We start from the raw sequence: 24,739 nt of genomic DNA, 5'->3' as shown, positions 1-24,739 counted from the left end.
CAGATTATCATTTATCGGCTGATAATTGCTTATAAAAGTTATCAGTGTCAGGCCTGTTTAGATGAGGCCAATATTTCAAACTGATATTTAATGACGCATTTCTTGCATTGTGGAAAGGCAGAACCTGTCACTGATGCTGAGCTATTGTGCTTATACATATGCATTTTACTCATACATTTATATATATTTTGTTTTAGTGCTAATACAGGCAGATGTATTCCCAGTGTGTTGTAAATGCTTATGTGTCAGCGTTGACAGATATTTATGTAAAAATATGATATTGGCCCACAATTCCCATATTGATGCATCCCTAAAATAAATAGCCATTTTGAATATACAACCTTGTGACTGCGGTACACAAACAAGCATTTCCTAGAAAATCCATATATTTTCTTTAGATTTTTCTTTCATGCAGGGCAAAGATTTTGTGATTCCGTAAGGGACGTATCTATGGCTGAAAGTGTTCCATTTTTCAATAATGTACATATTTCGTTGTCCAAATTTGAAATGATTTTGTAATTCCAGTGCAAATGGAACATTTTGGGTGTGAAACATGAATGGATATCTGTGGTTGTTCCCTTGTGTAATCAGCACCAGAGGGGTGGAGCTTTACGACCTGTGTAAGTCAAGCAGCATCAGTGTCAGTAACAGTAGAGGGCCACAGGAAGCAAGGTCACGCTGCTGTTGTTCTCCAGGATCTGGGTTGCATTCTCAGGGTGTAGATAATGACTGGAGAGCTGAGGGATCAGTGTACTAGGTCCAGGGTTTACTGTAATCTTCACTGCTGTCCAATTAGGCCAGTCCTGACAGGTGCCATTGGTCATCTGTGTTTGTGACCATGGTCCTGTCTTTACTTTTACCCTCCATTGAAGCAAACATTTAGGAATTTTTCAGCCTTTTCTTTTTAAATCCTTTCTTTGCACATGAATGTACCATTTTATTACTTGAGTCAGCAAAGGTAATGGCAAAGGCAAATACAGTAAGACAGTATGCCAGCCTTTTGTGCTTTTTGGTGCTTAAATAATCAATTGACCCCAGGCCCAGTCAACAGATGCGCTGTATTAATATTTAAACATTATAGCTCAGAGGCAGTATACATTATAATGACATGACAAAGACAATACATTGGCAGAACTGTTGAGTTGCACATACACAACATGTCCAAAATGTGGACGTTACATCCAGTTGACCCCCTTATAACTCTATAACAAACTTCACTCTTTTAGGAAAGCTTTCCATTAGATTTTGGAAAATGGCTGTGGGAATTCACTTCCATTCAGCCACAAGAGCAGTAGTGAGGTCAGGTACTAATGTTAATAAAGCCTGACTTGTGGTCAGCTAATTCATCCCATCCAGACTGTTCAAAGCATGTTCTCTATGTCACTGTATGCTGTAGAATTAAGATTTCCCTTCAGTAGCTCTATAGGAGCCAAGCCCAAATCATGAAAAACAGCCCCAAACTATTATTCCTCCTCTACCAAACTTTTGCTGGCACTATGCTTTTTCCGGCATCTGACAAATGCAGATTCGTCCTTCACACTACCAGATGGTGAAGCGTGATTCATCACTCTTTTGCACTGTTCCAGAGTCCCATGGCAGCGTGCTTTACACCACTCCAGTCAACACTTGGCATTGCGCATGGTGCTCCTCAGCTTGTGTACAACTGCTTGGAAAGAAATGCAATCCATGAAGCTCCTGATCAATAGTTCTTATGCTGACTTTGCTTCCACAGACAGTTTGGAACTCAGTCGTGGGTGTTGCAATTGAGGACTGACTATTTTTATGTGCTAGATGCTTCTGTATTTCACAGTCCTGTCCTATGAGCATGTGTGGTCAATTCTACTTCACAATAACAGCACCAGGGCAGAAATTTAATGATCTGACTTGTTGGAAAAGTGGCAACCTATGAAAGCTCAAAGTTGTTGAGTTATTCTTTAGTACAACAAACAGATGATACACATGACACACCGATGTTGTCTGTGGAGATTGCAAAGCTGTATGATTAATTATGTGGACATCCTGGCAGTGAGTATGAATGCATTAACCAAATCTGCTAATTAGACTTGTAATGTCCATGTACTTTTGTCTGTGTAGTGTAAAACATTGATGTTTAGTAACTGGTTTTGACATCTTTGATTGGATCAAACCAATTTGTTCTCTTAAAAGATGAAAACCACAAATAACAATACTGTGAAAAAGATATTCCAGCAAGACACTGCAAGATGCCCACCCATCAAGTGAAGGAGCAGTATGAGGAGGAGGAAACTGCAGTGATTATGGCTCACACAAACAACAGGCTTGTATCTGAATTTGTGGGAAATGTGTACAGAGGAAACATCCAACCATGATGGATGCTCTGTGGACAGCAGTGAAGAAAGTGTAGAAAGTGTATTTTTCCCTTCATATAATTTAAAAAATGTATAAAAGGACATTAAAATAGTGGCGTCAAGGCCGAGGAGGACCTACAAAATATTAATACATACTCTTAGCTGTGTATTGTTTATGTTTGCATTCATTTTCAGTGTGCACCTTTTAATTTATCACATTTTTTCACTTTTCAAAAAAATCTGAGCAATCCTTTATTTGCCAGAGTAAATATAGCAGCTTATATAAAAAAGTCCACCAAGGCTTCAGCCTTACATGTGTTGTAAATACATTACAATACAAGCATACATTAAATTTGTTTTTCTATGATGTGTATGCAATGCACTGTCGCCAGCTTCTGTCCTGTAACTCCAATCTGGGCTAGTGTGAAGGCAGGGTGAGACTCATGACAGTGCAGATCTACTCGCCAGTGCCTCAGTCACTGCATCTTTTCTCAACCCGGTTGGCCCATGGCCACGTAACCATGGCGACGACAAGAATTCCGCCAACGAGGATCTTCATGTCGGTGTATATTTCCCTGTCTCATCCTACTACCTTCCTGAGAAAACATGGGGAACGTAAATAATTATCACAGCGCTCTTGTCTCGCAGCTGTGGGGTGTTTGTGGAGGAGGGCTGTTCAGGCCCAGGCTCAACTGGAGCTGCGTTTGTAGCTTGTTTGCTTTCACTCATGCCCCAGAGCTATAACTGTGTGCTGTCAGGTTGCTTTACAGCCCAAGAGTCACTGCTGTTCAGTCAGGGACATCCCCCATCCACAGCAGCTCCCTCCATCCATGTGCCTAATCTCACCACCCGGAATATCGCTCTGATGTTTCTTGTGTGTATTTAGGATTATTGCTCCAGAGCAATAATTTAGCAGATTATCATTTACGTTTTTACAATCTGGAACTGTTCTGACATTTGAGATGACAAGTCCATTTTAACGCATGCCACAACATCCTCTTTCTGGAACCTAATGAAATGATAAAATGTGAGAATGATATGAGGAAACAAAACAAAACAAGTGATGTGTACCAAATGGCAGTCTTCACAGGAAATCACGATAATGTGCTGCTGAGCGATGTGGGAAGATCAAAGATAAAACAACAGATGTGGAAGAAATGGCTGTAAAGAACAGAAGATCAGGCTGTTTTTTCCTTCTCCATCTCTCTCGCTCTCTCATTACTGAGTTTGATCAAAGATGCACAGCCAGATTGTTGCTGCTACACTACATGTGCTGTTAGATTATTCCTCCCACAGACTGCAGATGTACACGTTCAATTCTTTCCATCTTCTCTCAGAAAATATTTGTTGTATGTCAGACTAACTGACCTAGTGAATCACTTCATATTTGTGAAAGCATCATAATTGCTAAGCGATGGTAATCAACGTTTTCGCTGTGCATAATCTCATATAATCATTCAGCTGTGGCACACATCACAAGCATCAGATGTTTGGCATGCATTGAAATATAACAGTTAAAAGCATGCCTCTGCATATTGCAGGAGAGAAGATGCTCTTCTTCGGTTCTTTATTTTAGCATCCTGATAGCATATTGGGCTTCTTTTTGGTAAAACTTCACGTTTCTTTTCATCTGTACTGCTTTATTTTAGTACACAGTAGAACCTGTGGACATTCGAGTTTGATAAGCAGCACAGTCTGATTTACACCATACAATGTCTTGTACAATGTTTTTATTCACAAAGAAGTTACTGCTGTTGACATTTCTATGCAAAATCAGAGACCACCCTTTGCTTTATTATATTTCTAGTCAAAACCGCCATTAAGTTATTTGTTAACAAAAAAGCCTGTAATACTATATAAGCCTCTAACATCATATATCAAATCTATTAGTATTTAATTTGTCCACCCTACTGCCACCTTAATTCTATCTAATCCTAAATTACAGCTGTGTTTTCACAACAAAATGTGTTCCAAAAAGTGTCCCTGGCATTGCATTCCCCTTCAAAGAGACCCTAACATTCACACAAGCAACTACCCAAACACACCTTAGGAGGCCGTAGGAGGGCAACAACCCAGCAGCAGGACCGCTACCTCTGCCTTTGTGCAAAGAGGAACAGGAGGAGCACTGCCAGAGCCCTGCAAAATGACCTCCAGCAGGCCACAAATGTGCATGTGTCTGCACAAACGGTTAGAAACTGACTCCATGAGGATGGTATGAGGGCCAGACGTCCACAGATGGGGGTTGTCCTCACAGCCCAACACCTGCTGCTGGGTTGGCATTTGCCAGAGAACACCAGGATTGGCAAATTCGCCACTGGAGCCCTGTGCTCCTCACAGATGCAAGCAGGTTCACACTGAGCACATGTGACAGAGTCTGGAGACGCCGTGGAGAGTGATCTGCTGCCTGCAACATCCTTCAGCATGACCGGTTTGGTAGTGGGTCAGTAATGGTGTGGGGCGGCATTTCTTTGGAGGGCCGCACAGCCCTCCATGTGCTCGCCAGAGGTAGCCTGACTGCCATTAGGTACTGAGATGAGATCCTCAGACCCCTTGTGAGACCATATGCTGGTGCGGTTGGCCCTGGGTTCCTCCAAACACAGGACAATGCTAGACCTCATGTGGCTGGAGTGTGTCAGCAGTTCCTGCAAGATGAAGGCATTGAAGCTATGGACTGGCCCGCCCCTTCCCCAGACCTGAATCCGATTGAGCACATCTTGGACATCATGTCTCGCTCCATCCACCAACGCCACGTTGCACCACAGACCGTCCAGAAGTTGGCGGATGCTTTAGTCCAGGTCTGGGAGGAGATCCCTCAGGAGACCATCTGCCACCTCATCAGGAGCATGCCCAGGTGTAGAAGGGAGGTCATATAGACACGTGGAGGCCACACACAATACTGAGCTTCATTTTGACTTGTTTTAAGGACATCACATCAAAGTTGGATTAGCCTGTCGTGTGTTTTTCCACTTTACTTTTGTGTGTGACTCCAAATCCAGGCCTCCATTGGTTAATAAATTTGATTTCCATTGATGATTTTTGTGTGATTTTGTTGTCAGCACATTCAACTTTGTACAGAACAAAGTATTCAATGAGAATATTTCATTCATTCAGATCTAGGATGTGTTATTTGAGTGTTCCCTTTATTTTTTTGAGCAGTGTATAATTGTCATTTTCTGATAAATGTTGTACTAAGTGGTCATTTAAATAAATAAAAGTTTGGTTTCTGAATTTTGAGATGTTTTTAAATTAATAAATAATTCCTACATGTCTCTTCTTAGAAGAAGTGCATCCTCAAATCACAATTAAAGATACAGAAGCAAGAACCAACAGCCAATGCCATAGGAAACTATTGTTTTTAATTTTCACAATTTTGGCTCACAGTGGGGGAAAACAGTTGGAAAGCAAAGCATCTGAATGGGTTTACTTGATGCAAACACAAAAGAAAGCACAAATAGCTGATTTGTGCTTTACGAAGACTGTGTATTTGCGCAGGCTTTCAACTGTAAAATGAGCCAAAACACTTAAAACTGTTGAACACTTTGGCGTCACCATTTATTTTATATTTACTCAAAGTAAAAAAAAAAAAGAAACAGAAATGAACTAAATAGAAGTGAAAACGTAAAGAATGAAAAGTTCCCTTTCTATTCACAGTTGTTACATTATACATTTAAATTTATAGTTTAATCCTTTAAATTTTGTCTGTGCAATTCCTAAACCACAGGCTCCCATTAACCAATCAGGCTTGCAACATCAAGACATAATGGTTTATACTGGAGGCAGGACATCTAGGTAGTTGTTAGTATTATGTCCATTTCTGCCAATAAACAAAAATCACTGGATGGACTTTCAAAGCTTTATGAAGCTTTGTGTGCATAACAATCTCTTCCACCACAGTATGTATAACAAAATACAAATTTGTCAAGAATTCTTTGGTGACATGAGTCATTACGATATATGATTTATGATATATGATAAAGTCTACTTTATGGCTCACTGGGATTATGTGCAATATATAAACTCTATCTTAAAGTGCAAGTAGGTAGACCTCACTAGTAAACAATGAGATTCAATTCCTCATTAACAAAAATAACATAGAAAATATTCATTGCCTTGCACATTTACATAAAAAGTCCTTTACGATATGCTGCAATTGAAGTGCTAAAATATTATGCTCAGTACCTTTAAAGGAGATTTCAGGCTTTTCAAAAATTTTCCAAACATACATAACTCAATTGCTGAGATGTAAACAGTGTCATCCACAGCAGTCTGACGTAAAATGGTGCACTGTAGAGAATCTTACCGGCTCAGATATCTTACAGTGGTGGTGATAGGAACTGGGGGTTGTGATGTCCACAATACATAGCCACTTTATTTCTATTTGAAGTGACTGTTGAACCAGTTGTCCAGAGGTGTCTTCTGGGTTTGGAAAAATAGGGACAAATCCAAAAAAGGGACTATTTTTGCCTTTCAAGAAAGCTGTAGCTCACCACCAGTGAATGGATTTAAAAAAAAGCCTCTTTGAATATTTCTTAAAACTACTCTAAAACAACATCTCAAGCACAGAGTAATACATTTATAACTATTTCACGTAATAGATTGTGAAATAAACTATCTGTGAGAGGCAATAAACAGTCTGGACGTTTGGTTCCTATCAAAACTACTGTGAACAATTATGACTTGGTGTGTAGAATCGCACATTTCTACATCAAACCACTTTGAATGACCTTGTGTACATCTTAACTATTTAATTTCCCCCAAATTTTGAAAAATCAGTGGAATTCCCCTTTAACTAACAGCCTGAATAAAGGGGTCTACAACACAGTAATTTTATGCAGTGTTGTTACTGGAACAGTTTACGTCTTAAGGCTTGGTTCAGTAACTTCAAGTATAAAAGCCCTCAAACATCTTGCATCATTCAAGCATCATTCATAAAGTCTGGGAGTCAATGTAACCTGTAATGATGTTTTCAGCCTCACCTTTATCACTGACAGGTAACATGGGGTCTTTTGTGACATGGAACCATAGTGCCCCGTCTCTCAGTCCTCCGTGCAGACATCCATGAACCTGTTGGTGCAGCAGATCCTGAGTTGCAGCCTAGCAGCTTACACTCAGTCTTCCCCCTCCTCCTCGTCTGTCCTGTTGGCTTTGAGCCTCTGGAAACAGTGGATAGTTGAGGCCAAGAAAAAGCTGGCAATGATGGCAGCCACTGATATACAGATCCCGGAGAAAATGACTATCAGATAGTCTTTAAGAGTGAGCATCCCCCGACATTCTCGGAAGCTGTCCTCAGAAAGCATGCTCAGAGAGACCTGCTGCCCGTCCACTGGGAGAGAGCACTCCATACCCTCCAGCCCTGCAGAGGAAAACACAGCCACACTCAGACAAAGCTGCACAGCTCCAGACTAGAGGTGCTCAAATGACCCGAACCACAACATGAACTCTCAAATGCAGTGAGGAAAAAAAATCAGTAGGAGACTGTATAACACAGCTAGTTTTGTATGTAATATGTAAATTTGTAAATTTGTATGAATATCACAGCAGTTCAACATCATGCGCTGTCATGTATGCATGTCCATTAAACTGCTGCATATAATTTGGCACTGCATTAAAGAGAAATGCTTAGTTTGGTGCTTTCTGCTATCTGACCTGATTTGGCAAAAATCAAGTATCTCCAAAGTAGTACATTTACAGGAGTGGGTAAAAACGTTCTTTACTTTCAATGTAAGTTAATGGAAAAAGTTTTTATTCTAAGCAATTTTGAACCATTTCTATTGATCCAATCATCATAAGATTTTCACACAATGTAAAATGGATGCTGAGCTCAAATGATGCATCCATCCATCCATCATCTAAGCCGCTTCTCCGTCAGGGGGTGCTGGGGGTGCTGGAGCCTATCCCAGCAGTCTTCAGGCGGAAGGCAGGATACACCCTGGACAGGTCGCCGGTCCATCTCAGGGCACCTCCTTTCACCCTTACTCGCTCAAATGATGCAGAAAAGTAAAAATCGCAAAAAATGGAGATACGTGTTTTTCATTGGACAGCGACGATTTGCTAATGTCCTTGTTTGTTTGTTGTTTATTTATTGTAATGATATGTTTGCAAGGGGCGGTACGGTGGCGTGGTGGGTAGCGCTGTTGCCTCCCAGCGAGGAGTCCTGGGTTCGATTCCTCGGCCGGGTAATCAGGGTCCTCTCTGTGTGGAGTTTGCATGTCAGGCCAATTGGAGTGTGTGAGTGACTGTCTGTGTCTGTCTGTCTGCCCTGGCGACCTGTCCAGGGTGTATCCTGCCTTCCGCCCGAAGACTGCTGGGATAGGCTCCAGCACCCCCCCCCGCGACCCTGACGGAGAAGCGTCTTAGAGAATGGATGGATGGGTGGACATGTTTGCAATGCAACAAATACAAACTATACCCATAACATAGAAGTGCCAGAAGGTAAGAAAATGCCAGAACTGTGACATTTTTTTCCTGGTGCAATGAACAAGTCAGCGTTTCATTCATTTATTTATTTGTTTGCAAAATTTCTGTTTGTTCCAAAAAAATTATGCATGGACCATGGAAAACATGGGGTACTAATGGCCTTGAAGCATTCTTTTCAGGCTTCTGTCTGCTTCAGCCATTTTCCACTGTACTACTAAACAGTTCATTTCGAATGATCACATGTACGCTGATGCACAGTAACAGCAATGTGATTATAACACACAGATTAAACTGAATCTACTGAATCTTAGGTGTCCTCAGCTATAGGCAGAAATATTTTGTCGCCTTCAATGTCAGTACAGTCCAGCGAGGTTCTGACAGACAGGCTGCACCTGGAATGAGGCCAAATGCGTGTTGCTTCGGCTTGGTTAGCACCGACAACAGAGCACTGAGGACTCATGTGCTCTGACACATCTATCGTGAGATCAGGTGAAAAACAGCCCTGCTTCACAGACAGCTACGTCAGAGCAATCCACCACCAATGGGGAGAAATAAAGCCGCCAGAAAACACCAAATTCTCAGGGCTTTACCTCTGAGCAGATAAGGACAAATGCAGGACTGCATTTCTGAAAATGGGATTACATGTAGTGAAAAAAAAGCATGAAGTCAGCAAATTATTGATGCACATGAATAGCCTCATTTCAAACAACATCACTAAGAAGGAGTCCCTCTAATAATGCCCGTTACATAACTATGAGATGCGGGTGGGATCCTCTCCAGTTCTGTGTTTCTCTCTTCGATGCCATCATTCGTTTGTATAATTTTGTAGTTTGCTCTCTATTTTCACAGAAGGAGGCTTTAATCTGCTTTCAACGGCGTGGTCATCGGACACCAGATGACAGATTTAAAGTGGAACATCTCCTACGTAATACAGTCACGCTGACAGACAAACACAACCGAACAGAACGGCACGGCAGACACCACAGAACCTCTCTGATTAATCACATTTATACTGAAATCCCTCCGGAGTTTATGCAAAAATACATCAGAACAAGGATTTGAAGAGTGCTACCGGTTCCATAAATACACAGGGTCACAGCTCCTGAGCTAAGTTTGTTCTCCTGAAAATTTTGATGAGACAAACCTTTTTTCTTTAAGAGGTGAGAATTAAGAAAGATCATATCTTCCCCTAGTTAAAGAGCCTTAATTTCCTCACGTCTTCAAATAAAATTGCTTGATGTTGTATGAACACATGTCTCCAAGTATACCATTCACTTTCCAATCCATACAGTCCATATACAGAAATTGAACTGCAAAAACAGCCAACTTTAAATTCAGTGTTTCAATGATGTTAAGAAGACCAGCACATTCGTACATATCTGCCTTTTCAGCCCAGAGCAGTTTAGACCCGCCCATTCACATTGAAGTTATAAGGAGTATTTCAGCCCATACTGTTTTTAAATGAGGCAAAATGCAGGGCCAATCAGAACAGAGCTCATTTACATATCAGTTTTAAAGGCACAATAACAAATCATCTTGTTTATATCTAATGAATAAGAGAGGCTGGAACATGGTCATGAAAACATTTATATGAGTAATATGTAGGGTGTTAACATACTAGTCACTTTCACACACAACGATTCATACAGATACAACAAACCAGCAGTTAATATGATAATATTGATGAGACTTGTAATCATTTAATTACGGTTTTCTAAACCTTTTTCTTATAATAAAAGGAGACAACAGCAGAGATAGCGTTATATTTAATAGACCTCTTCCATGTAATAAAAAGAGATGCTGCTATGTTTGCCATGCTGTCATTGGCAAAAGTCAGCTGCCATCAACGTCAAGCGTGTGTGGCAGTCAGTGTGGTGAGTCAGTCCAACCAGAAGGGGTTTTCCACATGCAAGAGATTCAGTGACCTCAGCCTCCTTTGTTGTGCTTATCACGTGGCCGTCCTCCAAGCTCCACAAGCTCATCCAGTCTTTTAGCATGCCAGACCATAAGTGTCTTACGCTGGAGCTCCCCCCCTCAAGCACACACCACAAATCACACACACACACACAAACACACAAACACATACACTACAACACAGGCTTTCACCCATTTAGAGAAAGCTTGCAGTAGCTATGGTCTGAGGCAGAAGACTACTGCCACCATGCACGCTGTATTTAGAATCCACTGCATGAGCATCCATCTGAAACTGTAGCTTTTTTTAACGTATGAGAACATTTTGGCTGCAGCTGAAATGATCATTATTATTATTATTATTATTATTATTATTATTACCTATCTTTGTTCATAGTTTAATGTTAAATCTTCTAAATCCATTTGCATTACAGTATTCTGTAGAAGTACTGAGACTGACCTTTATTTGTTAGAATGGCTATTAAGTACAGGTTATCCATTTTTCAGGAGATATTTCTGAAGAGATTATTTATAAAATAATCGGTAGCACTTTATTTGGATGGTCCATTGTAGATGCTCTGTTGACGACCTTTCTACTTTTAACTAACATTCAACTAAATTTCTATTAAATGCAACTAAACTTGAGGTTGTGTGTGAAACATTCTATTAAATTTGTCCCCAACCCTAAACCCAACACTAACCTTAACCTCAAAGCAAAACCTACACCTGCTCCTAAACTTAACCCTAGCCTTAATATTATTGATAATCACCTATCACCAGAAAGTTTGTTAATGTTAATAATATAGGTATTGGTACATCATCTATATGGGGACCATCCAAATAAAGTGTGACCAAATCATCCACTTGCATAAGGAATGGGAAAGTCAAAGGAAAAAGAAAGTTTCCCAAACTGGAGTAAGCTGTGCAAGACCTGATAGACCTCTAAAACTCTAACCATCACATAAACAGTAACTAAAGCTATCATCACTGGGAGATATGAGGCCAAGCTCCACTCTTTCTTCAGATTTAAAAAAAGATCCACAGGTGTTTCTGAAGGGTGGTCTCTATGTGTAGATATTCAATGCATCTAATTTGCCAATACATGTAGATAACTAGGAGCGCGATGGATTTACGTTTAGTGTTAAACTATTGAAATATTAAGAGATACATAACAACTATTAACATCATTTCTAATGTGTGAGTCTGTGAAAACCCACATACATGCATGAGTCACGTATCACACATCACATACATGCACAGCACATTACATATCTTGCTCACACATATAGCACACAAGTCAGTCTTGTTAGTTCTTGGCTTGGAGAGCAGAGTTCATGTTACTTTGCAGCCAGCATCTAAAGTGCGTTAGAAGCGCGTTGTCATCAGTATCAGATTCGATGTTGCATTGAATTATGGATGCCATGTGTTCACCTTCGACCCATGCTCATGGATGACAAGTGCGTTGCTGAATTTCAGTTGGTGACCTTTGTATCACTTGCACGAATAAAAAGGCGGGTCAAGACCTTGTCAGCGGTGCATCATGAAGTAAGTCTATTCATTTGATCAATTTTTCACCTCTTCCCCAACCCCCCTGGATAAATATCTATTACTCACAAGAGTAATAGATATTCACCATTTACATCTGTCCACGTTCACCTCCTGAAGCTCCCAGTGGATTACAATGTTCGTTGACTTGTGTTTGTCAGCCATATAACCTCCTGCTTTTTCATGTTATGTCAAACTTGCTTTTGGTTAAATAATGTATCTTTAAAATAGAATTAATTAATGAATTATTATACAGTGGTTGGCATAAATGCATTCATGACTCATTAAATTGGTCCTGTACATAATTAGTCCATCAACTGATTACTGCAGATTAGACAGTTAAATTAAGTAAGCACACTCACCTGGTGCCAAATGGTGTTTGCTTATGGTGGTTGTTGCATTTATTCAGTAGTAAGCATGCAGGAGTGTTAAATGTTAAAGAACATGTTTGTAAAAGTGTTATCTGCCGTCCATTATGAACGTGTGATGTAATACGACATAGTACTTTTGCTTAATTGTTCTAAACGTTGTGTCTTAACATGTATAAATGCTACAAGATGTATACTGCAGTCTAGGAGTCTTAGCTTAGTCAATATAGATGCTCTTGGTTTTACACAGTGTTTTATTATGTTAATATGTAAATATGTCAAATATGTATATGTACTTACATATATTGATATTTACTTAGTAACTTATACTTTCACATAAAGGTTTTTGGTGAGGTTGAATAGGGTCGCACAAGTTAAGCACCCATTTAATCCAATCAGGTTTTGTAAAGCTATGATGACTATAACTTATGAACATTTTTTTTCCATTACAAAAATGTACTGTCATAAAGGTACCATGAGGTAATCTGCACTGTTTTTTCTCCCAACTTTACATTTAATTTTAGCTTGCGATGAAGAAAGTCTCAGTTTTTGATTGCACACATAAACAAATGAAGACCAAAACCAAAATGAAGAATTTCAGTTTGACAATAAATTGATCATTCACATATAAACATAGCATTTCTAAAATATCCCAGGCCAGAGAGAGTGGAGTGAGAGAAGTGAACTGAACTTCATTCTCCATCCACTTACACAAAGTTTGTGTTGTCAGGTCAGCCCTCTGAGAAACAAGAACCTCAATCTGATACTGCATGACCTTAGCTTGTGGAACTAATGATCAGTGACCTAATGAACTAAGGATGGCTTGTCTACAAACATCAGCTTCAGTTTCAGCCAATCTTACATCCTGTACTAACAAAATACCCCACTATGAGATAATACAAAACATTGAAGTTGATGGAAGAAGTAATGAACATTTCCAATGTGGCATATTTCTGTAAATTATGCAAAAAAAGCAAAAACATTGCATTTTGTTATGCTGATCTTTTTGTGTTGATTTCAAAAATTCCCATACATTTTTAAAGTGTCTTCTAGATAAAGTGGTGGTATGTTTTGTCACAAGTGTTATCTTTTGAGGCTTACACTGGAGATACTGACAACATTAATGTAACAGTACCCTAGTCTAATAATGTGTGAAGTACTTCACTTTCAGTTGACCACCAGTGATGGCAAGTGATCATCTCCACTATCCATAAAAACAACCCCCACAACAAATATGGCATATATTAAATATTATATCTGACAAGCAACTGGAACCTGACATCATGCATCATGACAGCATGGAGGATTCAATATGAATTTGTGTTATATGGACATCAGATGTCGACCCACATTTGATAAAGAACATTTGCAATGCTCTGTGAGGTGAGATCAACCTGCATATTCAGTCTAATAATATTTGGGTGCTGTGTTTGTTTCAGAGAGCATGACAGTTTGGTTTGCAGATCAAAGCATGCACAAAAATACTCAATAAAAAGGGTTTTAAGCAGCTTACCAGTTGGGAGCTTGTGACGATTTTCCATCAGCCAGAGAAATAATTTGGCAAAATGACAGTTGCACACCCAGGGGTTCCCCTCCAGGCGTATTACTCGCAGGGAAGGCAGCTGGCTCAGCACCTTGACGTCCAGGCTGGAAAGGGCATTCCGTTCCAGCTCCAGCTCCCGTAAGGAGGTGAGGCCTGAGAAGGCGCCCTCGCCCACCATCCTCAAATGGGGGTTGTTTCCCAGGCGCAGCTTGATCAAGCTGCGGGATTCTCCAAAAGTCCCCGAAGGGATCTCAGTCAGGTTGTTGCTTCCTAGGTCCAGGTAGACAAGCCTGGACGACATACCCAAGGTCCCTGGCTCCAGCCTGGTCAGGGAGTTGTTCCTCAGGTCAAGGTAGACGAGGTCACTGTAGAGAACTAAGAAGTCAGAGGGGATCCAAGGTATCCAGTTGTTAGACAGGAGGAGCCTCCGCACGTCCAGAGGGATGGAGTCTGGTAGACGGGTGAGCCCTTGACCGGTGCAGTCCACGGTGTGATGGTCTGGACACAAGCAGATGGATGGGCAGTTTTGGCCCCAAGCAAATAAGGTAGAGGACAGCAAGGCTAGGAAAGACTGAAGCCAGTGAACACATGAGAACATTGTTGAGGGGGGTGAGAGGTGAAAGGGAGAACAGGGGGATTAAGGAAGGGGGGTTTGAAAAGGGGCAAAGGACAGTGGAGGCAGGGAAGGGTCAGGGGGCAGGAGACGAGGAGGAGGGAGGGGGGAGCATGAGGAAGGAGAAGGAGTCAGAGTCGTTGCGAAGGCATCTTTTCTGTTCTGTTAGATCACAAGCTAAAAAAGCTCCGGCTTCGAACAACAGCAACAAAGACACGGAACGCTGTTTTCCAAGAGATCATGTAGCAGGCAGTGTGGGTCGAGTGGCAGCCCGCTGGCTCTGAGCGAGAAAGAGGAGGAGAGGCAGTGAGGGGGTGAGAGAGAGAGAGGGAGAGAGAGAGTGAGAGAGAGAGAGGGAAGGGGAGAGAGAGAGAGAGAGAGAGAGAGAGAGAGAGAGAGAGAGAGAGAGAGAAACACACGCGGGGGATTAGTGGAGAGGTAAATAGAAACGAGCAAAACCACAGACTGGGGAGAGCCGGGGGCGTGAAGGGAGTGTGGGACAGGGGCGAAGGAGAGGATGTGACAAAAGGGGAGGTGGTGGTTGGCTGGGTTTTAACCCACAGTCGCTGCTTTTGCCTTACGGAAGGACGAAGCCTGGATCTTCAGTACAATTGCCAGCTGCACAGACCCATCCCCATTTTGGTCCATCCTCTCCTTTGCCTCAGCATGCACAACGCTCAGCTTGGTGGCTATAACAGATCTGACCCAAGGCTGGCTGGAGTCGACTGGCTCGGAAAATCCTGGAATGAGCGGATGCCCAGGAGGCAGCAGTGGTTGTGGACGATAACGCTTAGCTCCTCTTTCTGTTGTCTTCTCCGCACAATTCAGTCAGCGTACAAATACATATTCCAGCTCCATTGCCATGGTGATGAGCGTGAGCAAGAGCCATCTGCATGCACATTACTGTCCTGAAAGAGCAAAAGAGAGAGTAATCAAAATGACCATAAGTCTCAATGGAATAGACTTCATTCTTCTCCAGCAAACTGCAGATCTAATATAGCACATAGGCTGTAATCACACATCCCCTTGACCACACGGTCTATAAGCAACTGTTTACCTGAAGAGTGCACAGCTACCGAGACCAGGAGACTTCAGAAAGCCTTCAGCTGTGGGCTGAACTACAGCATGGACTGAAAGAGCAGTTCAGACAACAAAAAGGCTCTGGAGGTACCTCGCTCTACCAGCTCCCATGACATTGTTGCTTGTTGGCTCTCCAGCTGTTCTTTATTTCTGTCTCGCTGTGGGTCCAGATTCGTGTGCACCCTTTTTGCGGTTGTAAACCTCCAGCCCAAAAACACATGGTGGGAGCACAGACAGCTTCTCGTTTACATTACATACACTGCAAAACGGGGGATCACAGAACAGTGTAATTACAAGATGCTGTTGTGTTAGTGTACCCCTCACCTGTCAGTCATTGTAGTGACTCGATTGCTAATTTGACTGTACACAATTTGAGCAACAGGAACAGAAGAAATGTCATTTTCGTTAGCAGATCACATGTACAGGATATCCTCCCGGTGGGTCAGCCCGCCGTGTGGGGAAAGCCACGCTGGTCTCCCATACGCAATTAAAGTCTGGCATGTAAATAAATGATGAATGTCAGGTGCGGCATGCTGGTGGACACAGTAGGCGGCTGCTCTGGAGGAAATGCCAAAGTGGGAAACTCGGGAACGGTGCCACCCATGCCACCTCACTCTCTTACAGTCGAAGAATACAGTCAGCATACAGGACAATGGAGCAGCTGTGCGTGAAGATGAGTTATAAGAACTAATGTAAGCCAATGCATTTGACCTTGATACTTTAAATGCATAGCTGCAACAATGTGCTGGAAAAAACATGTACTTCTCATACTACAATTCTTCCTGTTCTGAAAGATTATAGCTTTGAACAACAGTTTTAGCTGAACTGTGACAGGTGCAAATTCGGCATTTGTCACCATTGCTGTTTAAGGTTTCTTTGAACATTATAATGCATTCACAAGCTACAATGAATTGCAGCTGATAAGTGGGTCATTGCATTGTATGACGCTGTTTCACCAATGGAGACCAGTCCAGGAGAGTTCAATAGAGGAGATGATCGAGGTCTGACTTTTATATCTAAGACCAGGATAGAGAAAGGACATCTGAGATGGCCTTCCCTCGTGTAGCTGTGCAATGGTGCATGTGTGCATGAGGTGACAGGGTGCCAACGCCTTCAAAAAGAGCACCTGTCAACAGAGGCACTGGAACATGGTGACACAGTTTTATTCTAGCTGCGCTGTGGGACCTCACACCGGATCATAGTCGCCAACACTGGGGTTCTCTTGACCTGCTGTAGCCCAGAATGTACACTGAACATACACTAACAGCAATGGCATCGAACAACCATCCAATACCTTCTTCTAAAGTACGTTAAAGCCTCTAATTAAGATGTATCTATTTTCACATGTTAATCTTGTTAATTACAGCTGACGTTTTAAAAATGCAGCCAGCAAAAAATTTGGTATGCATTCTGAACATGGCCCAACTTACAGTTAGCATCATCTAAGTTCATGAAACTGAGGCAAACCCTTTATAGTAAGATTGTAAGAAATATGTTTAAATATATGCTGCAAATGCATGCGATAGAACCTTTTGCCATCTTTTAGCATGATTCACTCTTCTGATCTGCTCAGAATCGTGTTCAGTTAACAATCTACTCCTGTCAGTAAACGTAGACAAAGCTGAGTTTATCAGATGGGCTTGACAGCCGTTACTCTGGTTTCACTCGTTTTCCTCTTGCTTTCACTTAACCGCTATCCATTTCGGTTATGTGTTTAAAATTGTGCTTCCAAATACATTTTGTTGCCAAAGAAAGTCACTTTTATATGACTGCAGCTCAATAGAGAGATTCAAGATCGTGTACTTTATATTCAGAGATAAAGGCTGAGAAGCTCTGTCTCTCATGAACAGGCGTCCAGCACTCTGGCCTAACGTTAACACACTGTTAACTGGCTAGTTTAGACAGATGAGCAGCTAAACATGAACTGGAATTCACCCTCTATTACACCTCTCTGCCCTAAATCAGCCTTATATAACATATTCACCTCAAAATAACAGCTTCAAAATCCTTCTGATGGCAGAGGAAATGGGGTCCCTGTCACTGCCACCAGCGATATGTCACTTTGTACAATTAAACAAAAAAAGCTAAAGGAACAGTTCACATCCATTTATGTCTTATATGCCAGCTTTATGTGTGTATAAGTGTGTTCAGCTATTATCAATTATTTATTTAGTTACAATATAAATAAAATACTCAGCACTCTGTATGTCCTGGGCATATTCAGAATCAGATTCAGAATACTTTATTGATCCCAGAGGGAAATTGCAGGCACTGCAGGAAATTGTAGTACTGACAATGAAGCTGACTTGACTTGACTGTATTTAAATGTTTTCTTTGTTGTGTTGATGTACGTAAGGTCCTTTTCATTTGAATAGGCGTATTATAAATTTGTTTAATTCTTGCAAGATACAAACGAAATTGTACATTTAGCCATGTACACATTTTAAAAAAAATAAGCATACAATTAAAAACATTTAAACAAACAAACAAACAAACAAACAAAAATTGGGTGGGCAGGAGACCTCTTGCGAGATCTGCGTAACACTCTACACTCTCTAATCTCATGCTCTCTGCCATCTAGTCCATCTAGCTCGCGCGGTCAGTGTAGCCGTTGGCTTAGCCTTGCGCTGATTTGCAAGGTTTCCGTTTAAGTTTGAGGTTGAATTGAGAGTAAATCTGAAGCTTAACATGAGGGGCTACAAAGCCCTGCTTGTGACATGTAAATAAAAAGTAATGCATGGCCCACGACTAAAGCATGAGCACGAGACAAGGTGTGGCCACGCGCGGGAGCGAGATGCTAATGCATAGCCTTAGCTTAACCACAGCTTAATAAGGCATGATCTTGTGGCGATTAATTCATTATCTCGTTCCCACACCTTACTAAGTCACTAATAAGTTACTAAGAAGTCACACATTACTTTCATTTATACAGGGCGTCACCAGCAGGGCTCTGTTGGGGGCTAGTCTGGCCATGAGCATTAATAATTCCACAGAACAGGGCCGGTATCATCCACTCTGAGCTGCAGTTGGCATTACATCCATATAAATAAAAGTACACTACAGGACTTTCATAGCAAAATTTATACTGCCTTGCTATATTAAACTTACAGCTGGGCAATAAGAAGATATTTATCGTTATTGTGATAAATTACATCGCAGTATGTCACAATATGCTTTTCTGAGCTCATAGCAGTAGCTGTACTTAAAAAATCACTTCCCAACTGCACGTTTGATTAAAATGAAAGCATAATTAGGCCTGTTTAATTGGATTTAGTGCAGCACAGTGCGATATGCTGAATTGGATGAATAGTTTTGATATATCTTTTAATTATAAGATATAGGAAAAATAAATATCAAGATGTATCGTGTGTCGCTAAAACCTCCTCAAGTATTGTGATGAATTTTGCCATATCATCCACCTTTGTACATAATGTTAGTTTACTATAAGACAGTAATGGAAATATTATAGTTATACAATTTACAGTTCTTATACATCTTTTTTGGATCACGGGCAAAAAGTGGTGGGGACAAATCTCCACACCCAGCATAAATAATAGCAGTGCATTATTGTAAAATTGTGCTACTCAAGAAATAACCGTTGTTTTAAGAAACGATGGGTGTGAAAAATTAAAATAACCCAATCTTAGGCTGATTATCATGTATTTGTGAGGTTGGTATAATGTAGTGATTAACACCTCTGCCTTCTACGCTGTAGACCGGGGTTCAATTCCCCGCCTGGGTAAGCACCCTACACTATACCAATAAGAGTCCTTGGGCAAGACTCCTAACACCACCTTCGCCTTCCTGTGTAAAAAATGATCAAAGTGTAAGTCGCTCTGGATAAGAGCGTCAGCCAAATGCCATAAATGTAAATGTATTTGGATAATAGCTGTGTGTGCGCTACTGCACTTCACATTTATTTGCTACCATCAGTTTTATTCAAACATATTTTAGAATAACTGGTTAAGGAAAACGTGATGTTTTCATACAAGGATCAGTTTTCAAATTCAAATGTGAGGATTAGAAGTGTCAATGCAGTATCAGTTTGCCATGCCTAAGATGCATCTCATGCCATCTGCCAAAAGGCAGACACTGGGAGGACAGTTACAGCAGTTCCAGACAGGAAAGGCAGCAGTGGTTGGGGCTTCTTGGCCCAGCTGTTGTGGGGGTCCACTCACTGACGGATGTGCGGGCCTGCTCTCTGTAAATATCCTCCAGAGGAGCTGAAGGAGATTACAGGGTGGGAGAAATGCTGCTTGATTGCTGGTGCCTTAAAAAGGAAGCAAAGCAACAGCATCTGCAGGGAACAGATCAGAGAAACTGTAATTAATCCTAATAGCAGAGACCTTGCTAGAGGCCTGAGTTTAATACCACGCTGTAACACACACTTTTAAAGTGATGTGACAGCTGAACGTTCACAGTGAGGAGAAATCTAACAAAATTTGCTTCGGTTCATCTTTACACTCAGGAAGAATAGGTGCTTTTGAGAGAGGTGAAGGACTTAATCCAGCAGTTTTATGTAATTTACTTTGGCACAGTCAAAGCAAACGGGCTGGAACAATTACAGATCACAGGCAAAGGAAAGTAGCCAACACCTTTAAATATTCCCTGAAAAGATAATTAAATATAAGGTCCTGGACAGGAGGAGCATAAAATTTTATGATTCTCTTTCTCTGCTTGCGCTTGGCCTCAGCAAACACTCCAACCATAAACCAGCTTGACATGATCATCATGTATCATTCTGCAATCTGGCACTCCCCCTGGTGTTTGAAAGGAGCACGACACTGTGTTCAGTCACAAACCTAAAGGCTGCAACTTATTTTTTTGTCATGCATTCATTCATTCATAGACCCTCGTTTGCGAAGTAATTGAAATCCCTAGAAACTCCCAGCGACCCTTAGTGTTTTTTATTGAAGAAAGTCAACATCAGTCTTAAAATTTTTTTCTTCCATTTTTAGAAAATAACCCTGCACATAATTCAACAGGAGCCACGTTCACAGGGTTAGGGGAAAACTTACAAATTCCAGGGACTCCAGCTTAAGTCACAGAACTGTGTTTGTGTCAGGGCTAAATAAACAGTAAAAAGATGATGACTTCTACAGACAAGGATGGAGGACAGGAGTGCCATAGGACATGCTTGGATGGGTATAATAGGGAAATGAACACCTTCAATTTCACCTCACTGGTGGTGATTTCACACTCAACAGAGTCTGAGTTTCTCATTGTGTCTGCTGCATGGCAATGTTCTTGGGAGCATCACAAAGAAAATGAATGTGTTATGTTAACAAATGAGCTTCTTAAGTGTTTTTTTAATATAATCCAGACCATACACAGACTGTACAGAAAGATCATCATAGAAAGTTAGATAGGTTCAACCTCAAAGCTTTGCACATCCATGTAGAACAAAAGCCACAGACACTGTGCTGCTAGATCTCCCTCTTTACAAAATAACTCTAAGAAAATATGGCAAAGGAATTGAGTGAGTGGCTTGAGTTAGTGACCAGTGGGAGAAAAACTTCCACAAACGGCATGCCAATCCATTCTGCAAAAAGCATCTGGATTTTGAGGGCATGAAAAGAGTGTGATCCTGTAACAATACCATTAGGCAAAATGTAGGCCTGACTCTTTTACACAATTCATCCTGCTTTCAAAAGTGCAAGTATCTATAACCTTAAAGGTTATATGACTAGACCGAAACAAATGACATAACAGGACAGCATGCTTTAAAACAATCACCCTTTATCAGATGGAATTTTTCAATCCGTTTGATTTCCCTTTCATTAATAATCAATACAAGACGCAACAGGTACTTGGATGTGAGGGTGAGTACCCTTGTGCTCCACCATTAGGCCAGCGTACCTGCAGAACATGAAAAGATGGCAAAATGTGGCAAAAATGAGAAACTGATACTGAAAAACAAGATGCACTTATTTCGCCGATGAACTCTGCAATCAAACAAAAAAAACACAGAAGACGTCAGAGAATGTGAGCGTGCAAGGCGGTCAGAAGTGGAAGACTGGTTTACTAGGTGAAAGGAAGCACATTCAGTTCAAGGGAGACACATGATTGTCACAGTGTAAACTCGACAACTAAGTTTAGGTTAGTGATGTGCAGTATTTGAAACATCTGACGTCCGAGTTTGACTTCTTTCTAAATTCACATTGCATGTATGACAAAGAACAAAAACCAAGATTTACAGATTGTGGAGAATTGTACGACAAACAGTGGCAACTACGTTATACAGTTTTGTAAAAACACGTACCTCTTAAACTACTCAAAAGCATGGACTACCAAGTGACCAAGCTGCACCAGTGAATGGCCCTGCCCATTATCAGGAATGGGGCTTGTGTTTCAAAAACTTTGACGTTTACTGCTGTGAAAAACTGTCACATGTGTTGCATGCAACCACTGATCCATTCAGTTCCACAGTGAAATTCTACCATAGCCAGACATATTATAACTGAGGATGGTCGGAATCACAACTACTCAGAAATCAAACCTATCTTGTTATTTTAAAAAAAAAAAAAAAAAAACAACTTCTGCAAGCTAGTTTGAGGATGGTTTTGAAATAATTGTTAATACTGCCATAAAACCTTGAACACGTGACTAAAGCGCAGATGAAGTCAGCTGCACTATACCAGGTAATGTACATGTTGGTATTAAAAATCACAATGTTGCATCATTATAAAACATAGATTTAAAAAAAGTCAACTGAACAAAGTGTTCTGTGAAGTGTCTTAAGGTCCGTCCCCCTTGAGGCTATCCCCTCCTTTCAGTCCGTCGTACAAATTCATCAGCTGCCTCCATGTGCCAACAGCACAACAGCTGGTTGCGCCTTTTAATAAAGTAAAACTACTTCATGTGAAGAGAAAATATATACACACACAGGAGAGTCTTGGGGAGAAAAGAGAAAGAACAGTTGAAACTTTGCAAAACATGACATCTGATGAGAAATTCATGGCAACATTTACTTTGTCACTAAGGTGTACATACTATATTAACATTAGGAAAGAAAGCAATATCGATTAACATCAAAACAAATCAGGTCCGCTTGTCCTACAACTGGAACACCGAGCGGCAAACAGTGATGAAATCAGAAAAGCTAAGTGCCTTTGATATGTGTGCATGATGCAAAAGCACATGGTACGTTATTGGGAAATGACTATAAGGTTCATGAGACGGTATGTTAAAAAGTACAAAATAAATAAATACATACCCAAAGCATGAAGAAAATAAAAAATATTCACCACAATATTCATTAAAAAGAGTATTCCGAGCCTGTGTTTGTCACTAATTTTCACACACACAGAGTTTCTACAACAGTCCTCTTGGGAATGGGCTGCCACATGGATCCTTCCTTACCATATGGCAGCAACAGAAGTATAAGAGGCTCATTTTTTGCCTTTAGTCCATTTCAGACTCCAAACCAGACTCATCATTCCCTCCTCTCTCTCACGCTATTTGCGCTACTGTACATATTTTCTTCTCGCAAACAATTGTCTCAGCACACCTCCAGAGGAGAGTGCTAATTTGTTTTTATCTTATTGCCCTTGTAAAGGGTAGCCTTTCAATCTATCGATACAGATTCCCTTAGTCATGGATCAAGCCCGACTGAACGAGTGGTGATGATGATAGTAAGAACAATTTGTCTTTGAATCTACTTTTGCTTTTATTATAATCATCACCACTGTTGTCAGCGTAACACAGCACACAACAGTGAAGAAGAGGTTCTGACGACTAGTACCGAGACGTCATCGGCCAACAGTGGCCAACTCCATCCCGCCTGCTGCGTGCTGGTGGTTCGCGGGGGGGAGAGGGGCGGTAGTGTGTGGGAGTCCCTCGTGGGGGGCCTTGCCATGTGGGGTCCTTCCCTAGTGGGGACGGCTCCACAGGACGGGCTGCACTCAGAAGCCAGGGCTGGCGGAGAAGGGAGTCAGTCTGAGAGGAGGAGCGGGCTGTGTCGGGAGTGCACGCTCCCCCCAGCCCCAGCCTCCACCTCTGAGGGTCAAACTTCCACCGACTGGATTTGGTTCATCTGAGCTCGCATCATCTGCACGCTGTTGAAAATCTTCTTCTGGTGGCCAGCTAGAGTGACTCCCACTCTCAGAATGTCACTGGGGAAGGAAAAAAGAATCAACTGAAATGGAGCCAAACTAGGGGTGTAAAAATGTTAATACAAAGTGTAAAAAGTGATTGTGTTCATTTTGGACTTTCACAATTACAACAACTCAATCACAAGGTGTCAGACCATGTCAAGTTACAGAGCAGGTCGCCGAGAGTTGAGGAACATAGTGCAAAAGTCACCAGTGCTCTGCTGACTCTGCTGACCTCTGGCATCAACATCAGCAAAAGAACTGTGCCAGGAGCTTTATGGCATGAGCTTCTATGGGCGAGCAGCTCACTCTTAAATGTAATGGTTCTTCAAGGGTTCTTTAGTAAAGAAAACTGGCGTCTTTGCATCTTTAAAGGGTTATATTGATGGAGTATGTGCTGTGGATGGTTCTATATAGAACCTTTTTGAAAAGGGTTCTATATAGCACCAAAAAGGGTTCTTCTATTATTACAAGCTTGCCATTGTCACAATAGAAGAACCCTTTTTGGTGCTATATAGAACCCTTCTCAAAACGGTTCTATATAGAATCATTTACAGCACATCAGTCTGAAGAACTCTTTCACGATGCAAAGAACCTTTTATCATGCAAAGCGTTCTTTGAGTGTTCGTGGCTCTATATAGTGTAAACACTGATGGCGTTCATCACAACTGGCTCTAATCTATTACAATAACATTTAACGAAGACTGGAATTTTTGTTTTGGCCAAAATAAAATTCTCAAGCTATTTTTAAGTGGAAAAATAAAACTTGGAATATTGCTTTTATTGTGTATATTCTTCTACAGTGCGAATATTTGGTCCAGTCAGATGTGTGCATTCAATTT

The 24,739-nt window shown here is 41.2% G+C and overlaps 2 protein-coding genes across 5 annotated transcripts in view; both read right to left on the bottom strand.

The window, feature by feature from the left end:
• Positions 1-5,663: 5,663 nt before the first annotated feature.
• lrrc38a (leucine rich repeat containing 38a) lies at positions 5,664-17,064 on the bottom strand. Of its 3 annotated transcripts, XM_037541120.1 has the most exons (4): positions 15,782-17,064; positions 15,306-15,632; positions 14,082-15,004; positions 5,664-7,680 (listed from the first exon to the last, which is right to left on the bottom strand). In XM_037541120.1, the coding sequence occupies exons 3-4, from the start codon at positions 14,707-14,709 to the stop codon at positions 7,436-7,438; spliced, it is 873 nt and encodes a 290-aa protein (XP_037397017.1). In that variant the 5' UTR covers positions 14,710-15,004; positions 15,306-15,632; positions 15,782-17,064; the 3' UTR covers positions 5,664-7,435. The 3 variants fall into 3 exon arrangements, with proteins under 3 accessions (XP_037397017.1, XP_037397016.1, XP_017562074.1); XM_037541119.1 differs by having other exon boundaries at positions 14,082-15,632; XM_017706585.2 differs by lacking the exon at positions 15,782-17,064 and having other exon boundaries at positions 14,082-15,733.
• Positions 17,065-20,465: 3,401 nt separating this feature from the next.
• ephb2a (eph receptor B2a) overlaps positions 20,466-24,739 on the bottom strand; it is a 72,280-nt gene continuing 68,006 nt past the window's right edge. For both annotated transcript variants that reach the window (XM_017709668.2, XM_017709676.2), the window contains exon 16: positions 20,466-23,918. In XM_017709668.2, the coding sequence (XP_017565157.1) occupies positions 23,810-23,918 (109 nt within the window). In that variant the 3' untranslated portion in view covers positions 20,466-23,809. The remainder of the gene's footprint in view (positions 23,919-24,739) is intronic.

The sequence above is a fragment of the Pygocentrus nattereri genome, chromosome 9 (genome assembly GCF_015220715.1).
Source record: "Pygocentrus nattereri isolate fPygNat1 chromosome 9, fPygNat1.pri, whole genome shotgun sequence".
In the NCBI taxonomy this organism is placed as follows: Eukaryota; Metazoa; Chordata; class Actinopteri; order Characiformes; family Serrasalmidae; genus Pygocentrus; species Pygocentrus nattereri.
This window is presented reverse-complemented; position numbering and strand designations above follow the sequence as displayed.